Source organism: Botryllus schlosseri, chromosome 16 (assembly GCF_051294905.1).
Source record: "Botryllus schlosseri isolate E-star chromosome 16, Bs_hap1, whole genome shotgun sequence".
NCBI lineage: Eukaryota > Metazoa > Chordata > Ascidiacea > Stolidobranchia > Styelidae > Botryllus > Botryllus schlosseri.
In genome coordinates this window covers 13080207-13093441 of record NC_137251.1, presented here as the reverse complement: position 1 = coordinate 13093441, position 13235 = coordinate 13080207, and the positions used below count along the sequence as shown (strand labels likewise).

The 13235-nt window shown below is 40.8% G+C and overlaps 1 protein-coding gene across 10 annotated transcripts in view; it reads right to left on the bottom strand.

Moving 5' to 3' along the window:
• Positions 1-10582: 10582 nt before the first annotated feature.
• The window catches only part of LOC145458662 (calcium-activated potassium channel subunit alpha-1-like), a 42847-nt gene continuing 40194 nt past the window's right edge, over positions 10583-13235 (bottom strand). For 9 of the 10 annotated variants that reach the window (XM_080337100.1, XM_080337103.1, XM_080337106.1 and 6 more), the window contains one exon: positions 10583-12658. In XM_080337100.1, the coding sequence (XP_080193226.1) occupies positions 12169-12658 (490 nt within the window). In that variant the 3' untranslated portion in view covers positions 10583-12168. The remainder of the gene's footprint in view (positions 12659-13235) is intronic. The other variant, XM_080337107.1, reaches the window with a different exon arrangement.

The following is a 13235-nucleotide window of genomic DNA, read 5'->3' as shown; positions in this document are numbered from 1 at the left end:
TATAAAGACGGTTGTTTGCGAATCATTTTTAGTTATGGTTGTGTCATGCGTCATCAATATGCCACCGCACACCATTTATGTTGTAGGCTACTGTGTCTGTAACGATGACATAGTATACGTCAGTCTGTCTCGCGTGGATAAAGGTTGTGACAACTTGTCAGCCGTGACACGTGATATGACTTTGACTACAAATCCCTGACATCAGTTTGCTGAGAGTTTATGTGACAAGGTTGATGTGTGGCTAACTGGCTGTGAAGCAATCTTGACGTAACACAACAAGCAGATTTCTGCTGATTGAATAGATTGAATACTCGTCAGTCATTGAAATCAATTTCCAAACCACGATCTGACATATCGATTTCGACTAACGACACATTCTGTTACTTTTCATTCAGTGTGCTCTCTGCATGTCTCATATCCACGTGTTCTTTTATATCTACTCCAAGAAGAGTGCTTGATTGGAAGACTATCTCAAGTCGTTTCAATTCGGTCCTATCACTTTATGATATCGCATCTTGTGGTGCTTCGAAATGATAAATTTACCAATCAACTGTGCCAGAATCTTGACATTTGGCTTCCATATCCGCCGGCTGGAAATCGTGGCATATACCTGCAAAACCTCAACTCAGTTTGTGATGTTATGACGATGGTCTTTACGTCAGAAACGTCGTTATTGATCAGACGTTAAGTCGCTTCCATCACATTCTGACGAATGGGAAAGACTCTCACGGTTGGAAAGATGGGTTCGAATCGAGAAGGAGGATGCAGGAAAATTTGTGATCCTAAAATTATTAGAAAACATGCATCATTATATATGACTGGTGACTTGGTGAGCGTCACAAACGTAACTCAGCAAGTGGTCGCTGGCGACTTTGAGCATCCCCAACCATGTTTTAATCCATGTAGTAGGCCTATATACTCGGTCTCTTTCCATACATACATGATTACTAGGGCAAGTTTTTGTTGCATTAAAATCGCGAGAAAGTTGCACTGAATCTTGACAAAAGTTGCAATAAAAAGTTGCATTTCTAATTTTTGTTGAATTAGTAGGGTATGAAATACTCAAAAAGCTCCGTTGTGTAACCTAGTACCTGCAGAGCTGTGAAAATTGTTACTTTGGCATTTCACGGACATTCTGGCGAGAACGCGAAATACAATATTTTTTCCCGGTACACAGCAAAAAAATTACGCAATGCGGGAACACCTTCCCTAAAAAAGTCAAACAGCAAAGCGATAACCATCTCCCCCTAAAACAAGTCAAATAACACACCCCAAACCCTTCATGTCCGCAAACTTGACCCAAATCGTTGGAGAAAAACTCCCTCGTGGATGCTTCAACAAAATCAATATAGACTGCATGAATAAGGTGAGCCAGTGAAAATGTAGTTTACGGCGGTCTCGCCTGGGCGTTCGTGAAATGGGAATATATCTCAAATTCAAACGTGCTTGGCTGGGGTGGTTAAACTTCTTACTTGCAAGCCATTGTGTCATAGATAACACAGTGAGATGCAGCCAACACATCATATAGCTGTTTGTTACGCAAATCAAAGAGGATAGAACCATATACTAGAAATAGATTATAGCATGTATTTATATCACACCTTTACATTTTTACGCAATATTTGATAAAAGTTGCAGTAAAAATTGGTATGAAAAATAGAGAAAAGTTGCGAAAGTTGCACTATAAGATCCCTCCAAACAACTTAAAACATCAAAGTACATAGATCATGAGTAGCCTATCTAGGAAGCTGTAAAAAAAAGTTGCAAAAGTTGCAAAAACTTGCCCTAATGATTACAAACGAAACCCAGAACAATCAAGTATAAAGTTTATTGAGAAATCGACTACAATGTGTAATGTGTGTTCCGATTATATTATATTTTGGTGAGCACATCTTCTTCGTTGCACCCGTCTTCATTGGAATTTAGAGTATTCAGTGCTCTTTCATCTGCAAAAGATGAAGTATTAATATATATGAACGTCCTATAGCTATCTCAATGCTCCGATTCCCTTCTACGTATCAGAAAAAATGGGTCGAATACCCGACGATCCTATATGCGGACTACTCGAGAAAAGGATATATGGTTCCCCTGTGGCCCATTACATAAACTTTGGCTTACGAAAGGTAGCAGCTAGAGTGGTAAACCGATGGTTTATACACAAGACATGTAGTCTACAATTATACGTAATAGAGTAGACCTGTAAGGGGCGTGCGGTCAGTGGAGGCAAGTGAGGCAGTGTGTCAGCTGGTGCCAGGATGAGTAAAAGAAAATTGTTGACATTTTTCTACTGATGTTCATGACCGACACACTTTAAGTAGTTGTACACACTAAATTACCCAATTTATATACCTAATTACCTATATTGTTCAACATTGTAGCGCGAAAGAAGAGGTGAGGCACAGACGAGTCAAGACGCACCTGTGATAGCGCAATTCAACATTAGCATTTCAGAATTTATAATGACCGATATTATTATATTGTCGTACTGATTTCGAAAATTTAATAATGCTGCCAGGGCACCAGAACCCCATTCAAAAACGAATATGAAATTAGGCTTTAATACGTGCAAAAACAGCGCTGTGTAACAATATAGCAGGGGTATGGGCAGACCTGCTTAATGCGCGAGCCGCATCGCATATCAAAAATCTTAGCTTTGAAGAGCCACAACACAAAAGTACGAATTTATGACGTCACAATAAATGTAGGCTGTCGAATGAAGTTTATCATTGTGTGGTGATACGGTGGCCGGTGCGTCTCCACCTGGGCTGCAAGGTGTATGAAATCAGGCTGATATGACGTCTAAGCAGTTCGGAGTAGTTCCTTCAAGTGCTGATGATAATTTACGGAGATTTCAGCTCGGTAATCTCGACGGCATTTTCTTGACCAAACTCTGCAGTCATTGCTAGCCTTTACAATACAAATGGAAGAGCCGCATTCACCATTGCTGGCCCGGAAATAATTGCTGCTGTAATTATTACCAGGTTCATTGTTGAATACAATGATTTATCATTGATTAATGACTAGGGATCTATTGTTGAGGGTGAAACGTTTATGTGGACTTGATTCGAGAGTTCAATTGTAAATTTCTAACCCAGTAGTACCGCCTTTACGTGAATTTTACAAGTCTTGCGTAAACCGTAAGGGAAGAAACAACACGAAAACAATTCGCATATATTGTTAATACGCGATAAAATACATCAATTTATAATCAGGTGGAACCTCTCTAGCAAAATGGCGAAACGCATGTGAAATCATTAAGGATCCGCAATCAACGGTTGAAAGAGCCGCATGCGGCTCGCGAGCCGTAGTTTGCCCCCGCTGCAAAATAGGATAGGGTGAGAGACAGAAATATGCCTCGGCGATTGTCGGCCTATATATAACAATCCGACAATTACAGAGCAGTGAGACAATGCACGTTCGCAGGAATCACCAACACGAATACCACCAACATATCTTGGGGCCCGCGAACTGATTTGAGAATTTGGAAGAACGATTAGTAAAGCATTTTGAGAAGCTGAAATTGATTTCAGTTTTAAAATATAATGTTGATGTTTCTCAAAATAAGTAGGCTACTCTCCTGTTCCCAACATGGCAACATCATTACTCCTCACCAGCTGATACGGCTTTGGCAATGGTAAATAGCATTCCACCGAGGAGGAATTAGCTGATAATGGGCATACTGCTTTGACGTGAAATGGCCCAGACACTGTCAGGTATCGTGCGCAGCTCATAGTTCAAAACGCAATGAAAGTGATGACCGTGATATTTTTTGTATTTAATATTCAGTAATAAATTATTACTTCTTTTGTGGTAACTATATACGCGTCGCTCGTGTTAGAGAGCACACCGTTGTACCGACAAAAAGTTTTGAAAACATGGTTGTTGAACTGCGTGGCCTATGTTTTATGCCGATATTGAATTCATGCGGCCCGTGGTCTCATTTTTAAGATTTAAAAAGTTGCCTGCGTTTTGAGTAGGCGACCCCGGCTCTATCGACAATAGACTTCGCGAACAGATTTGTGAACTTGCGATGAGCAACATGTAGCCGATACACTGCACCTTCGTCTCTCACTGACGTATGTGCTGTGTACCTATAAGTTCAATTGTAAATAGATTGTGACTTTTTGTGCGGCCTGCTAGCGCAATAAGAACCAAGTCGTCAATTGAATAAACTACCTTTTTAAACTTATAAATTTGTAAATCTGACTCTCGAGTTGTCAGTGCCTCAGCCTTCACCAAACCACGAACCTCACCCCACGTCACTGGGGGACATACTGAATTGGCGCTGGTCTGCTTGGTTTTACGTTACATTTGGGGTTGCAATTAAGGCAAATAGCAGTGTCGAGATAGCGCAGTGGTATAGTCCGCGGCTGCAACACCAATGGGTGCGGGTTCGAGTCCGACCGAGGTCAACTTCCGAATTCCGATACCGCAGTGTTGGAGGTTTACCTAGGCTCCTCCTCGCCACCTCATCCGCGTCAGCGGTGTCTTACAAAAGCCTAGAGGTGGGCCGTGCTATAAGTCGGCAGTTACGGAAAATATGAAGAATATCGGCCTGGTGTTAATGACCATAGCACTCGACAAACACCATGAATACCCAAAAAACAAACAAGGCAAATAGCAATTTAAAACAAACATGTTTAATACATGTTTGTTATTATTATTTTTTTAGCCATGACGCCACGAATCTTTAATTGTGACGTCACGGTATATTGACAATTGAAAATAGGGTAGTACTGGAAATGTCCGAAATTTCACTGTTAAAACTGCGTCCGGGAGAGATTTCTAAAATATGCCTAAATGTCCGGAAATTTGAAGGCTCATAATTTTTTCGTAAATCAACATAAACAATATTATTTTTGGGCAGATTTATGCTACATGAAATTTTTCTTCGCGCTGGGCGCGATTGAGTGTCACATATATTGGTTTAAATTTGGGGACTACAACCCTCGCAAAAACTGTGATCAAAAATAAATATAAATATCATTCATTTACAGAAATGAGACTAATAGTAATTGCAATTGCAAGATAACGGTATATGAATAGAGTCGGTTTAAGCCGTTTGGATGCTTTATTCAAAGATAGTTGTTCTAAACCTGGGGGCTAGTTTGCCTTTATTCTGGGGTTAGCGAATATGTTGAACGTAATCAGCTTCCAAGATATGCCGTGAGTTAGTAATCAGCTTATCCAATTTGGAGCTGGGCCTCGCCAAATTGGAAATGGATTCGCGGCCATAAAAGGTTGGAAACCACCGGATGTGCGGTGTTTATATAGCTCAGTGGTGCAGTGCGCACCGGCATTAGGCTGATAAATAATCTTATTGGTCTGACATGAACATGACTTAACGATGTACAATTACGCTCCTTGCATTTTCAAATTCATCCGCCTCCTCAGGGCAGTAACAGCACTTCGTCAGCCCCCCAAACGTTGGTCTTGGGTCCCCATATGATGATACACCGAACTTCTGGAGGGTTTCGACTCCCAGACCCCCTCAGCCTATGTGCTAATTCTATAATTCATGATTGAATCGATCAATATGATCGGTAATTGCATATATATTGCTATCAATTTTTATGCTCTCTATGCTCACGTAATTAGATTTACAGGTAGAGCTGAGTTAGGTGTGTTTGAAAAGGTAGGACCCCTCAACAATAATTAAACATCTTCTGGCGTATACCCGTTCACAGGAACGAAACAGCCCTTCGTTAGGCCCCCGAAAAAAACTTGGGTCTTGGTCTGCCGTAGGGTGATAAACATACCCCCAATCACGTTGTTCGCTTTTGCCACGAAATTAGTCGTACTGTTTAGTGAGCCAGCGCCACGCGCGACAATTTTCGATAATTCATGATAAAATCCGTCAATAAGATCGGAAATTGCATATATATTGCTATATATTTCTTGTCCTCCCTGTTCACGTATTCAGATTTACTGGTAGAGCTGAGTGAGGTGTCTTGGAAACTGTAGGGCTCGTTGGTTTGACTCCGTAACATGATGTTATTTCGTGACCTCCTGTCTGCTATATCAAAAAATATAGAATCGCCAAAACGTAGGCTACTAAACTAAAAGACGCACACGGTTTCTTCACTGGCATATCATTTTCCCCTGCGAGATGGTATTTGTCTTGTGAGGTTCAAATTGCCAAGACAGGAACATTTGGCGCCAGTCATTTAGCCGCCTATGGACCAGACTTGGACAACTAGAAATTTTTTAGCTCTTCTAAATTAGATTAGAATTAGAATTAGAGCTACATAGTATTTTCCAAATTAGATTAGAATTATAATTAGAGCTATTAAATTTTTCCAAATTAGATTAGAACTAGAATTAGAGCTACTAAATTTTTCCAAATTAGACTAGAATTAGAATTAGAGCTACACAGCTTTTTTCAAATTAGATTAGAATTAGAATTCGAATTTCCGAATTCGCAAAGAATTGAAAATTGAACGAAATTGTGAATTATCAATAAATATAGCGAAAATCAAGCTCAGTTCACATCAAACCACAGTACATTCTCATAAACATGAGAATGGTTGACGTCTGTACATCAAGCTTGTCTCATTTTGCACTATACCAGGGGTCACCAACACGCGGGCCACATGCGGCCAACGATCTGATTTGTGATTTTGGAAAAACGAGATAAACAATTTGAAATGCTGAAATTGATTTCAAATATAAAATCATTGTAGTTGTTTCAAAATATTCCTTTTGCCTGTGCCAAACACCACTATTACTCACTAGCTGAAATGGTTTCGGCCATGGGAAACATCGTTGGAGAGTAAGCTGATAATAGCATATTGCCTTGACGTAAAATGGCCCAGACAATGCCAAGACCGAGACGCTTAGAAAACGGCCCAGGGCTTTCCCACAAGATCAACCTTTAGGATGAGATAGTCTTTCAGCTAGTAACATGTCCGCATATCCCCGATATCGATTCGTTAGTCGCTGAAAAGCCTGGTCAAGTATCGTGCGCAGCTTATAGTTCAAAATAAAATTAAGTTTATGATCACGATATTTCATGTTTTATATGTACTTGATATAATATTACTTCTTTTGTCGTAACCAAGCCATCGCCCATGTTAGTGAGCACAGCGTTGTACTATCGTAAAGCTTTAAAAACATGGTTGCTCAACTGTGTGTGGGTCATTATGTCTCGATATTGCATTATTGCATGACTGCAAAAAAGCTAATATTGAAGTCATGCCTATACGAGTTCTCAAGCAGCAGCTTTAAGATGAAGAAAACTATTTTCTCCTTTCCAGTAACTCAAAACATCGCAGTCCATGATCTCATGCGCTGCTTCGAAATCTCTTTCCACTTCATTCTCTAACATATTTTCTTTGGTTAGATCTAAAGCCACCATCAAGTTTTTACTTGATGTAGTTATGGGCACGAAAGTGAACAAGCCTGTGTAAACTATCTTTTTCATCGCTACTGTACTGTTTGTGATCGAAACTATAATGTTGTTCGGAGACTACAAGCTACTATGCCAGCATGGCTATTGTTCGTCACGACAAATACTATGATGGTACGGTGTATGTAAGTAATGCGATGGCGCCTTGGCACTGGATTTCCCTGTGCGAGAGGGATATTCTTGTTAACTCGGTGCAAAATGCCGCGGACAAAGAGGCATTTCCAGGAAAATAATGAATTAGATTAGAACTAAAATTAGAGCATAGAAACATTTAACAAATTAGATTAGAATTAGAATTAGAGCTACTAAATTTTTCCAAATTAGATTAGAATTAGAATTAGACCATGGAAACATTTCACAAACTAGATTAGAATTAGATTACTGGCATTTCGCTCTAATTTAGTGAAATTAGACAACTAGAATTATCTAGTTGTCCAAGTCTGCTATGGACAATTAAGCCTATATGTATTTTGTATAGGCCTAACGAAGTTTTCGGTTAGCATAAGGGCAGTCCTTTTCGGCCAAGGTTTTCTTGCTGCCGATCGTTCTGGCACACTTCTTGGAGTCTAATGTTACAGGGCCTAAAACTTTATATGTCTTGGTGCATCGTGGCGCGGTAATGGCCAGCGCCGATATGCCCTGCCCATTTCTCTAAATCTTGCGTATTTTTTCTTGGGGAAAGAGTACCCAAAAACAAGATATTTGGCAACTTGAAATGGCGTTGCATAAACTTTCCAAAATACTCAATAATTTATGCTAATTCACGAAATAATTTTGGACTCCCTTCGAGCTCCCCCCCAATTGGGGGGAGGGGGGTTTGGGGTGCGACAATTACGGTCCTGATCCTCTGCCAGCTCTACCGCTAACTCTGATCATGTGGGCGGAGAGACGATGAAAATTGTATAGAAGAACCAATATTATAGACATAATTTATTCAAATCATTTAACGACAAGATGCATATAGTAATAATGCATTTAGTAACAATGATATCTACGTGCTATAACTGTTGAACCGACGACTATTTCTAGGGTTCCAGCCATTCCATACCATATTCGTCGAATGTATCGGGCGCAAATCGTCTGCAGGCTCATACTAAAGGTTTTATCGAAAGTATTTACACCATATTGGCATAATTATACAACGTTTGAAAAAAACACATTAAAAAAAGGAATTTTTAAAGCACTGTTTCAAACGTGTTTTAAATGAAGTGTTTTAAAACTTCATTTGTATGAAATTCAACCATAGTTAGAAAGATATAGCGACTATACGCCACGAGACTCTATTTGTCTGTGGTAGGCCTATTCGGAAGGGATTGATTTCAATCCCGAGCCATATTTACAGCCATTTTACTTCCACCCATTTCCCGTGTACAATACATGTCAATTCAATATTCGTCAGACTATATTTTCATCTGCTCAAGACACACACATAATGCGATATACAAGACACAAAATGCGATGTAATGCACATATAGGGGGATGCCGAACGACCAATCAGTTGGGGTCTCTTAAACTGGCATCCACCTCGACTTCGTGCCCGATGTCACAGTCTTCTTCGATGTTATTCTTTCTTCGTCGGGCCTTTTTTAGAAGCTACTTCTTGCTCTTTTTCTTTTATTATCTGGTCTTTTTGTCGCCGTAAGAACAGCGACATGGGGAAGGAGTTCAGAATAACCTCCAACCACGGGAACCGGACCCGGCGCCGACGCTTACCATTATACGCTATCTCCCCCGCTACATGTGTTCGTGGCATCATTCTAGGGAGATATTTCTCAAATGGCAACTTAATTTAACTGGATACATAAGAAAACGAACGCAGTCTTCGTTATAATCAACAGATCGGATCGCCAAAGTCGAACACGAAAAATGCACGATTTTACAAATGACTTCGCGGCACACATGACCAAGTGTGGACGCCCATGCTATAGAAAATTATTACATCACAATATAGTGCAGGAGTACGCAATGACAATACGCTATATAACGAAACTGACCCTTCGAAAATTTGCTACAAGGTGCGGTCACATTGGTTTCGGCACTGGTAGCCTATAGGCCTACTAATAAATTCTGAACTATAGTCTGATATTTCAGCCGGCCTTTAACAGGGGTATTCGAATTTTGTATTGATAGTCAATACTAGCCAGCTTCTAGGATTACCGGACCACGACTTAACATCGACCTCGCCACGTGCCACCTCGTTTTGTCGCTTGCGTCTTATATTCTCTGCATCACTTTTCATTCAGTGTGCAACTGTGCATGCCTCTTCTTTACTTCGCCTAGGCTAAGGTGGGTGTCTGATCTTAAAGGCTACTCCAAGTTGTTTCGACACCTTCCCATCTTTTCGTTGTATCGCTGCCTTGTGATGTTTTGCAATGATGAAAATATTAATAAAACTGATTGATTGAATCTACTATTGATGTGATAACCGAATCCATCATCAATATCCCCACGCTGTGTCGTGCTGCATTCACTGGTGACGAATGCTTGCGTGAAATATCGCATCAGAAACTATTATGGGGAGTGTTTTGTATTCAATCGTTTTTCCGTGTCACTTCCGATGCAGATTATGTGTCGCTATTCTGCGACAAGTTTCCAGCCTATTCCATATCCAGTGCAACGTGCGTGAATACGGAAAGAATGTGCTCTTACTGCACTTTACAGCTTCGCAGATAGCATCAACATTCAACAGTATGGTAAATAGGGTTGCAGTTGAAACAGACGGTGTTTTAAACAGAGGCCTTTAAAAAAAGAACTGTGTTTTTCAAAGTTGAAAAATTATGCCATAAATGTGCAAATACTTTCCAAAAAACACGTTGTATGAGCCTACGGACAATTACCATCCGATATAGCCGACGTATATCGATATGGGATGGTTGGAACCCTCAAATAGTCGCTTCAACATTAATAGTCCAGCTATTTCGTGAAAGGAACTATATTTACCCTATATTTTCAATGGTCAATGTAAACCCACTATGACGTCATAATTGAATATTCGTGACGTCACGGATTAAAAAAAAAACAAAAAAAAACATGTTTTAATTTAGGGCCTTGTTTTAAACATGTTTGTCTTAAATTGATTTTTGTTTTAAATGCAACCCTGATGGTAAACAATTCGACTTACCTGGTACGTACTCCCGCATTTCGGTGCGACTCCTAAGACACAAAGAAACCAAATAGGAGAGAACGTTTCATATTTTATTGATTAAATAAAAATTCAAATCATAATGATTCGCGATTCATCGACGATATATCAAATCTAACAACGATAGAACAGAGGAAACCAAAGAAACCGCGGATGAGTTGGTACTATATATAGTGCCGGAAGAAGAACAAGTATTGATTCCGTGCGAAATGAAAGGTGCGAAAATGTTTGCGAAGATGGAGAAAAGCGAAGTTTGCCTGACGGCACCCTGCGGCGTAGAATGAGCGGGATGGTTCCATTGCCCCCGAATCTATCAACTCGGACATTGTTGTTTCATCATTTTGCAATGACGCGCTGCTTGTGCCATATTTACTATTATTTGCGACTGCGCCTCATTGCTGAAATTTTTTACGCCCATCTCATTCTTTACGCCCGGTCCATAATAGCTTCCGTTGCCAGTAAGCGCAAGCAAACCCTATTGCTATCGCCAGCCCGATTTTCTATGGAGCTTATCCGGGTTCATAAGCTCTATACATTCGCCAGAGGAACATAGATGATAAAGAATTACATGTCAGGATTCTCCGTGAAACACTATGGACCGCACATCGAAGCATAGCCCTCTTCGGGTGTAGATTCTATAGATACGCAGAGGACAGTTAAGGTCATTGATACCGCGAGAATTCGATGGATTGATCTTGTTCCGTGAATGGCATGAAAAAACAGAGATTTCACAAGTGCTATCAAACACTGATGAGCAGTAAGCAGCATACGGTCGAAAGTTAAACATGACTGCTGTACAGCTAAAACAAAGCCTTTCGCGTCATAACCAAAACCTGTTCGACTGCAGCGGCAGGCGATACTTGGATTCCGCAGTAAAGCAGAGGTTTAAATATATTGCATTTCATGTACTATTGAAAGTTAGGCGCGTATCTGTCCGCAGGTTGTGTTTGATCGAATCAAGGGTTCGACCCATAGGCAGAGTCCTTACTTTGGCGTTGAATACGCCCTCCATCGGTCGAATATCACGACGCGCGACTCTTTTCCGCCCGTCAGTGATAATACGCGGTAAAGCAAGCAAGATCAAATCTTCGACATCGAGCGATAAAACAGTGATAGGTAGAGATAAGAGACGCAGTAAAAGATCAGAGAAATCCGCCAACACACGAAGAGTAAACAAACCAACTCGCACAGAATAACGCAACATGGTGCAGATGAAAAAATATAACACTACGTACTTTGGTGTCCGAAGGAGGCACTGACCACGCAAAGTCGCGACAGGTGGTTTCAGTACCGACCTATTTTCCCAGAGATGAGCATGGATTTGGACTTCGACTTAGCAAAACCGCGTTTGATGATTTTGGCCGGATTTGGATCGGATATGGTTTCACGATGATTTTGGATAAGAAATTTTTATTATTTTCACGAGACTTTTGAACAAATGTCAGCCGTTACCGGATTTGGACTAGGGATTTAGGTTTAGACATCAGACAGTATTAGTTCCGGATTGGATATACTAGATTCGCTCATCTCTTGATTTCTACACACGGTGTGAAATGCTATCAATTTGCTCGTTAGTGCGTGCTGCGCATTCAATCATGAGTTGATATACGGGTGCTGTCTACGTGACTGTGCTGTCATACTTGTTCCCTTTCATCCTGTGATCCGCCGACCGAGTTTTTCTCTTCTCCAGACTGCCGCTTCCGATATTCACGTACCTCCTGTCGTCCGGTATTTCACGGGACGGAGTTCTCTTCCCGCGCTGTTCTTGCTGTGAGGACGCCGGGGTTTTGTTGCTTTTGTCAGCGTACGAGTGGTTGTTGTTGTGTCCTAGGCCTTTGCCGTTGTTTTGAAACCCGTACAGATTCCTGGTGGGCGTCTCTTGAAGAGATTCGCCTTCTTGCCTGCCGGGCGTTCGCGGTAAAGACGGCGTTGATAGGTACTGCGAATGGGTCGCGTAGCCGAACTGCGGCGATGAATTAACGGGTTGTGATGATGTGTAGTTGGAATCGCGCCGATCCGAATTGCTCCTGTTTAAAGCGCGCGACGCGTATGGTACTGTCAAGCTGGATGAAGTGGCCGCGTGCGACGGTTTCAATGCCATCCCGGACCTGAAAGGAATCGGTGTTCACGCACGGAATTCGTGGGACGCTTTTAAATTAAAATCTTCGATTGGTCACACGATATCGAAATTAGTTCAACACAATTAGAGGGTATCGCATGCAACGCACTGCACACGGTAAGAATGTAAATTTCAGGTCCGTCCATAATTTGCTAATATTAGTATTTTAATATCTGTAAAAGACTTGGACAAATAGACAATTTTCCTCATTTCTGAATTCACGATAACTTTGAATATGAATTAAATTCCGGATTAGAAATAAAGGCAACAAAATTCAAGTTTGGTTCATGTCAGTTTATTCTGAAATGCATGAAAAGTGGCAGATTTCCGTACAGTATAGCTTAGCTCGTTTCCTGTAGCATTTTCAGGAAAACCAAAAATTTGAATCATAGAAACATTTCAAAAGTATCTTTGAATAAAGTTAATTAGTCTAACTAAACGATTAGGATTGGCTAATTGTCCCAGTCTATAATAAGTAGCTTTTACTGTAGGAATTGCGCGAAGGAATCATGAATTATATCAGCCACGGTCAATGCAGTAAGTTTCCGCAATGCATGTCCTGGGAT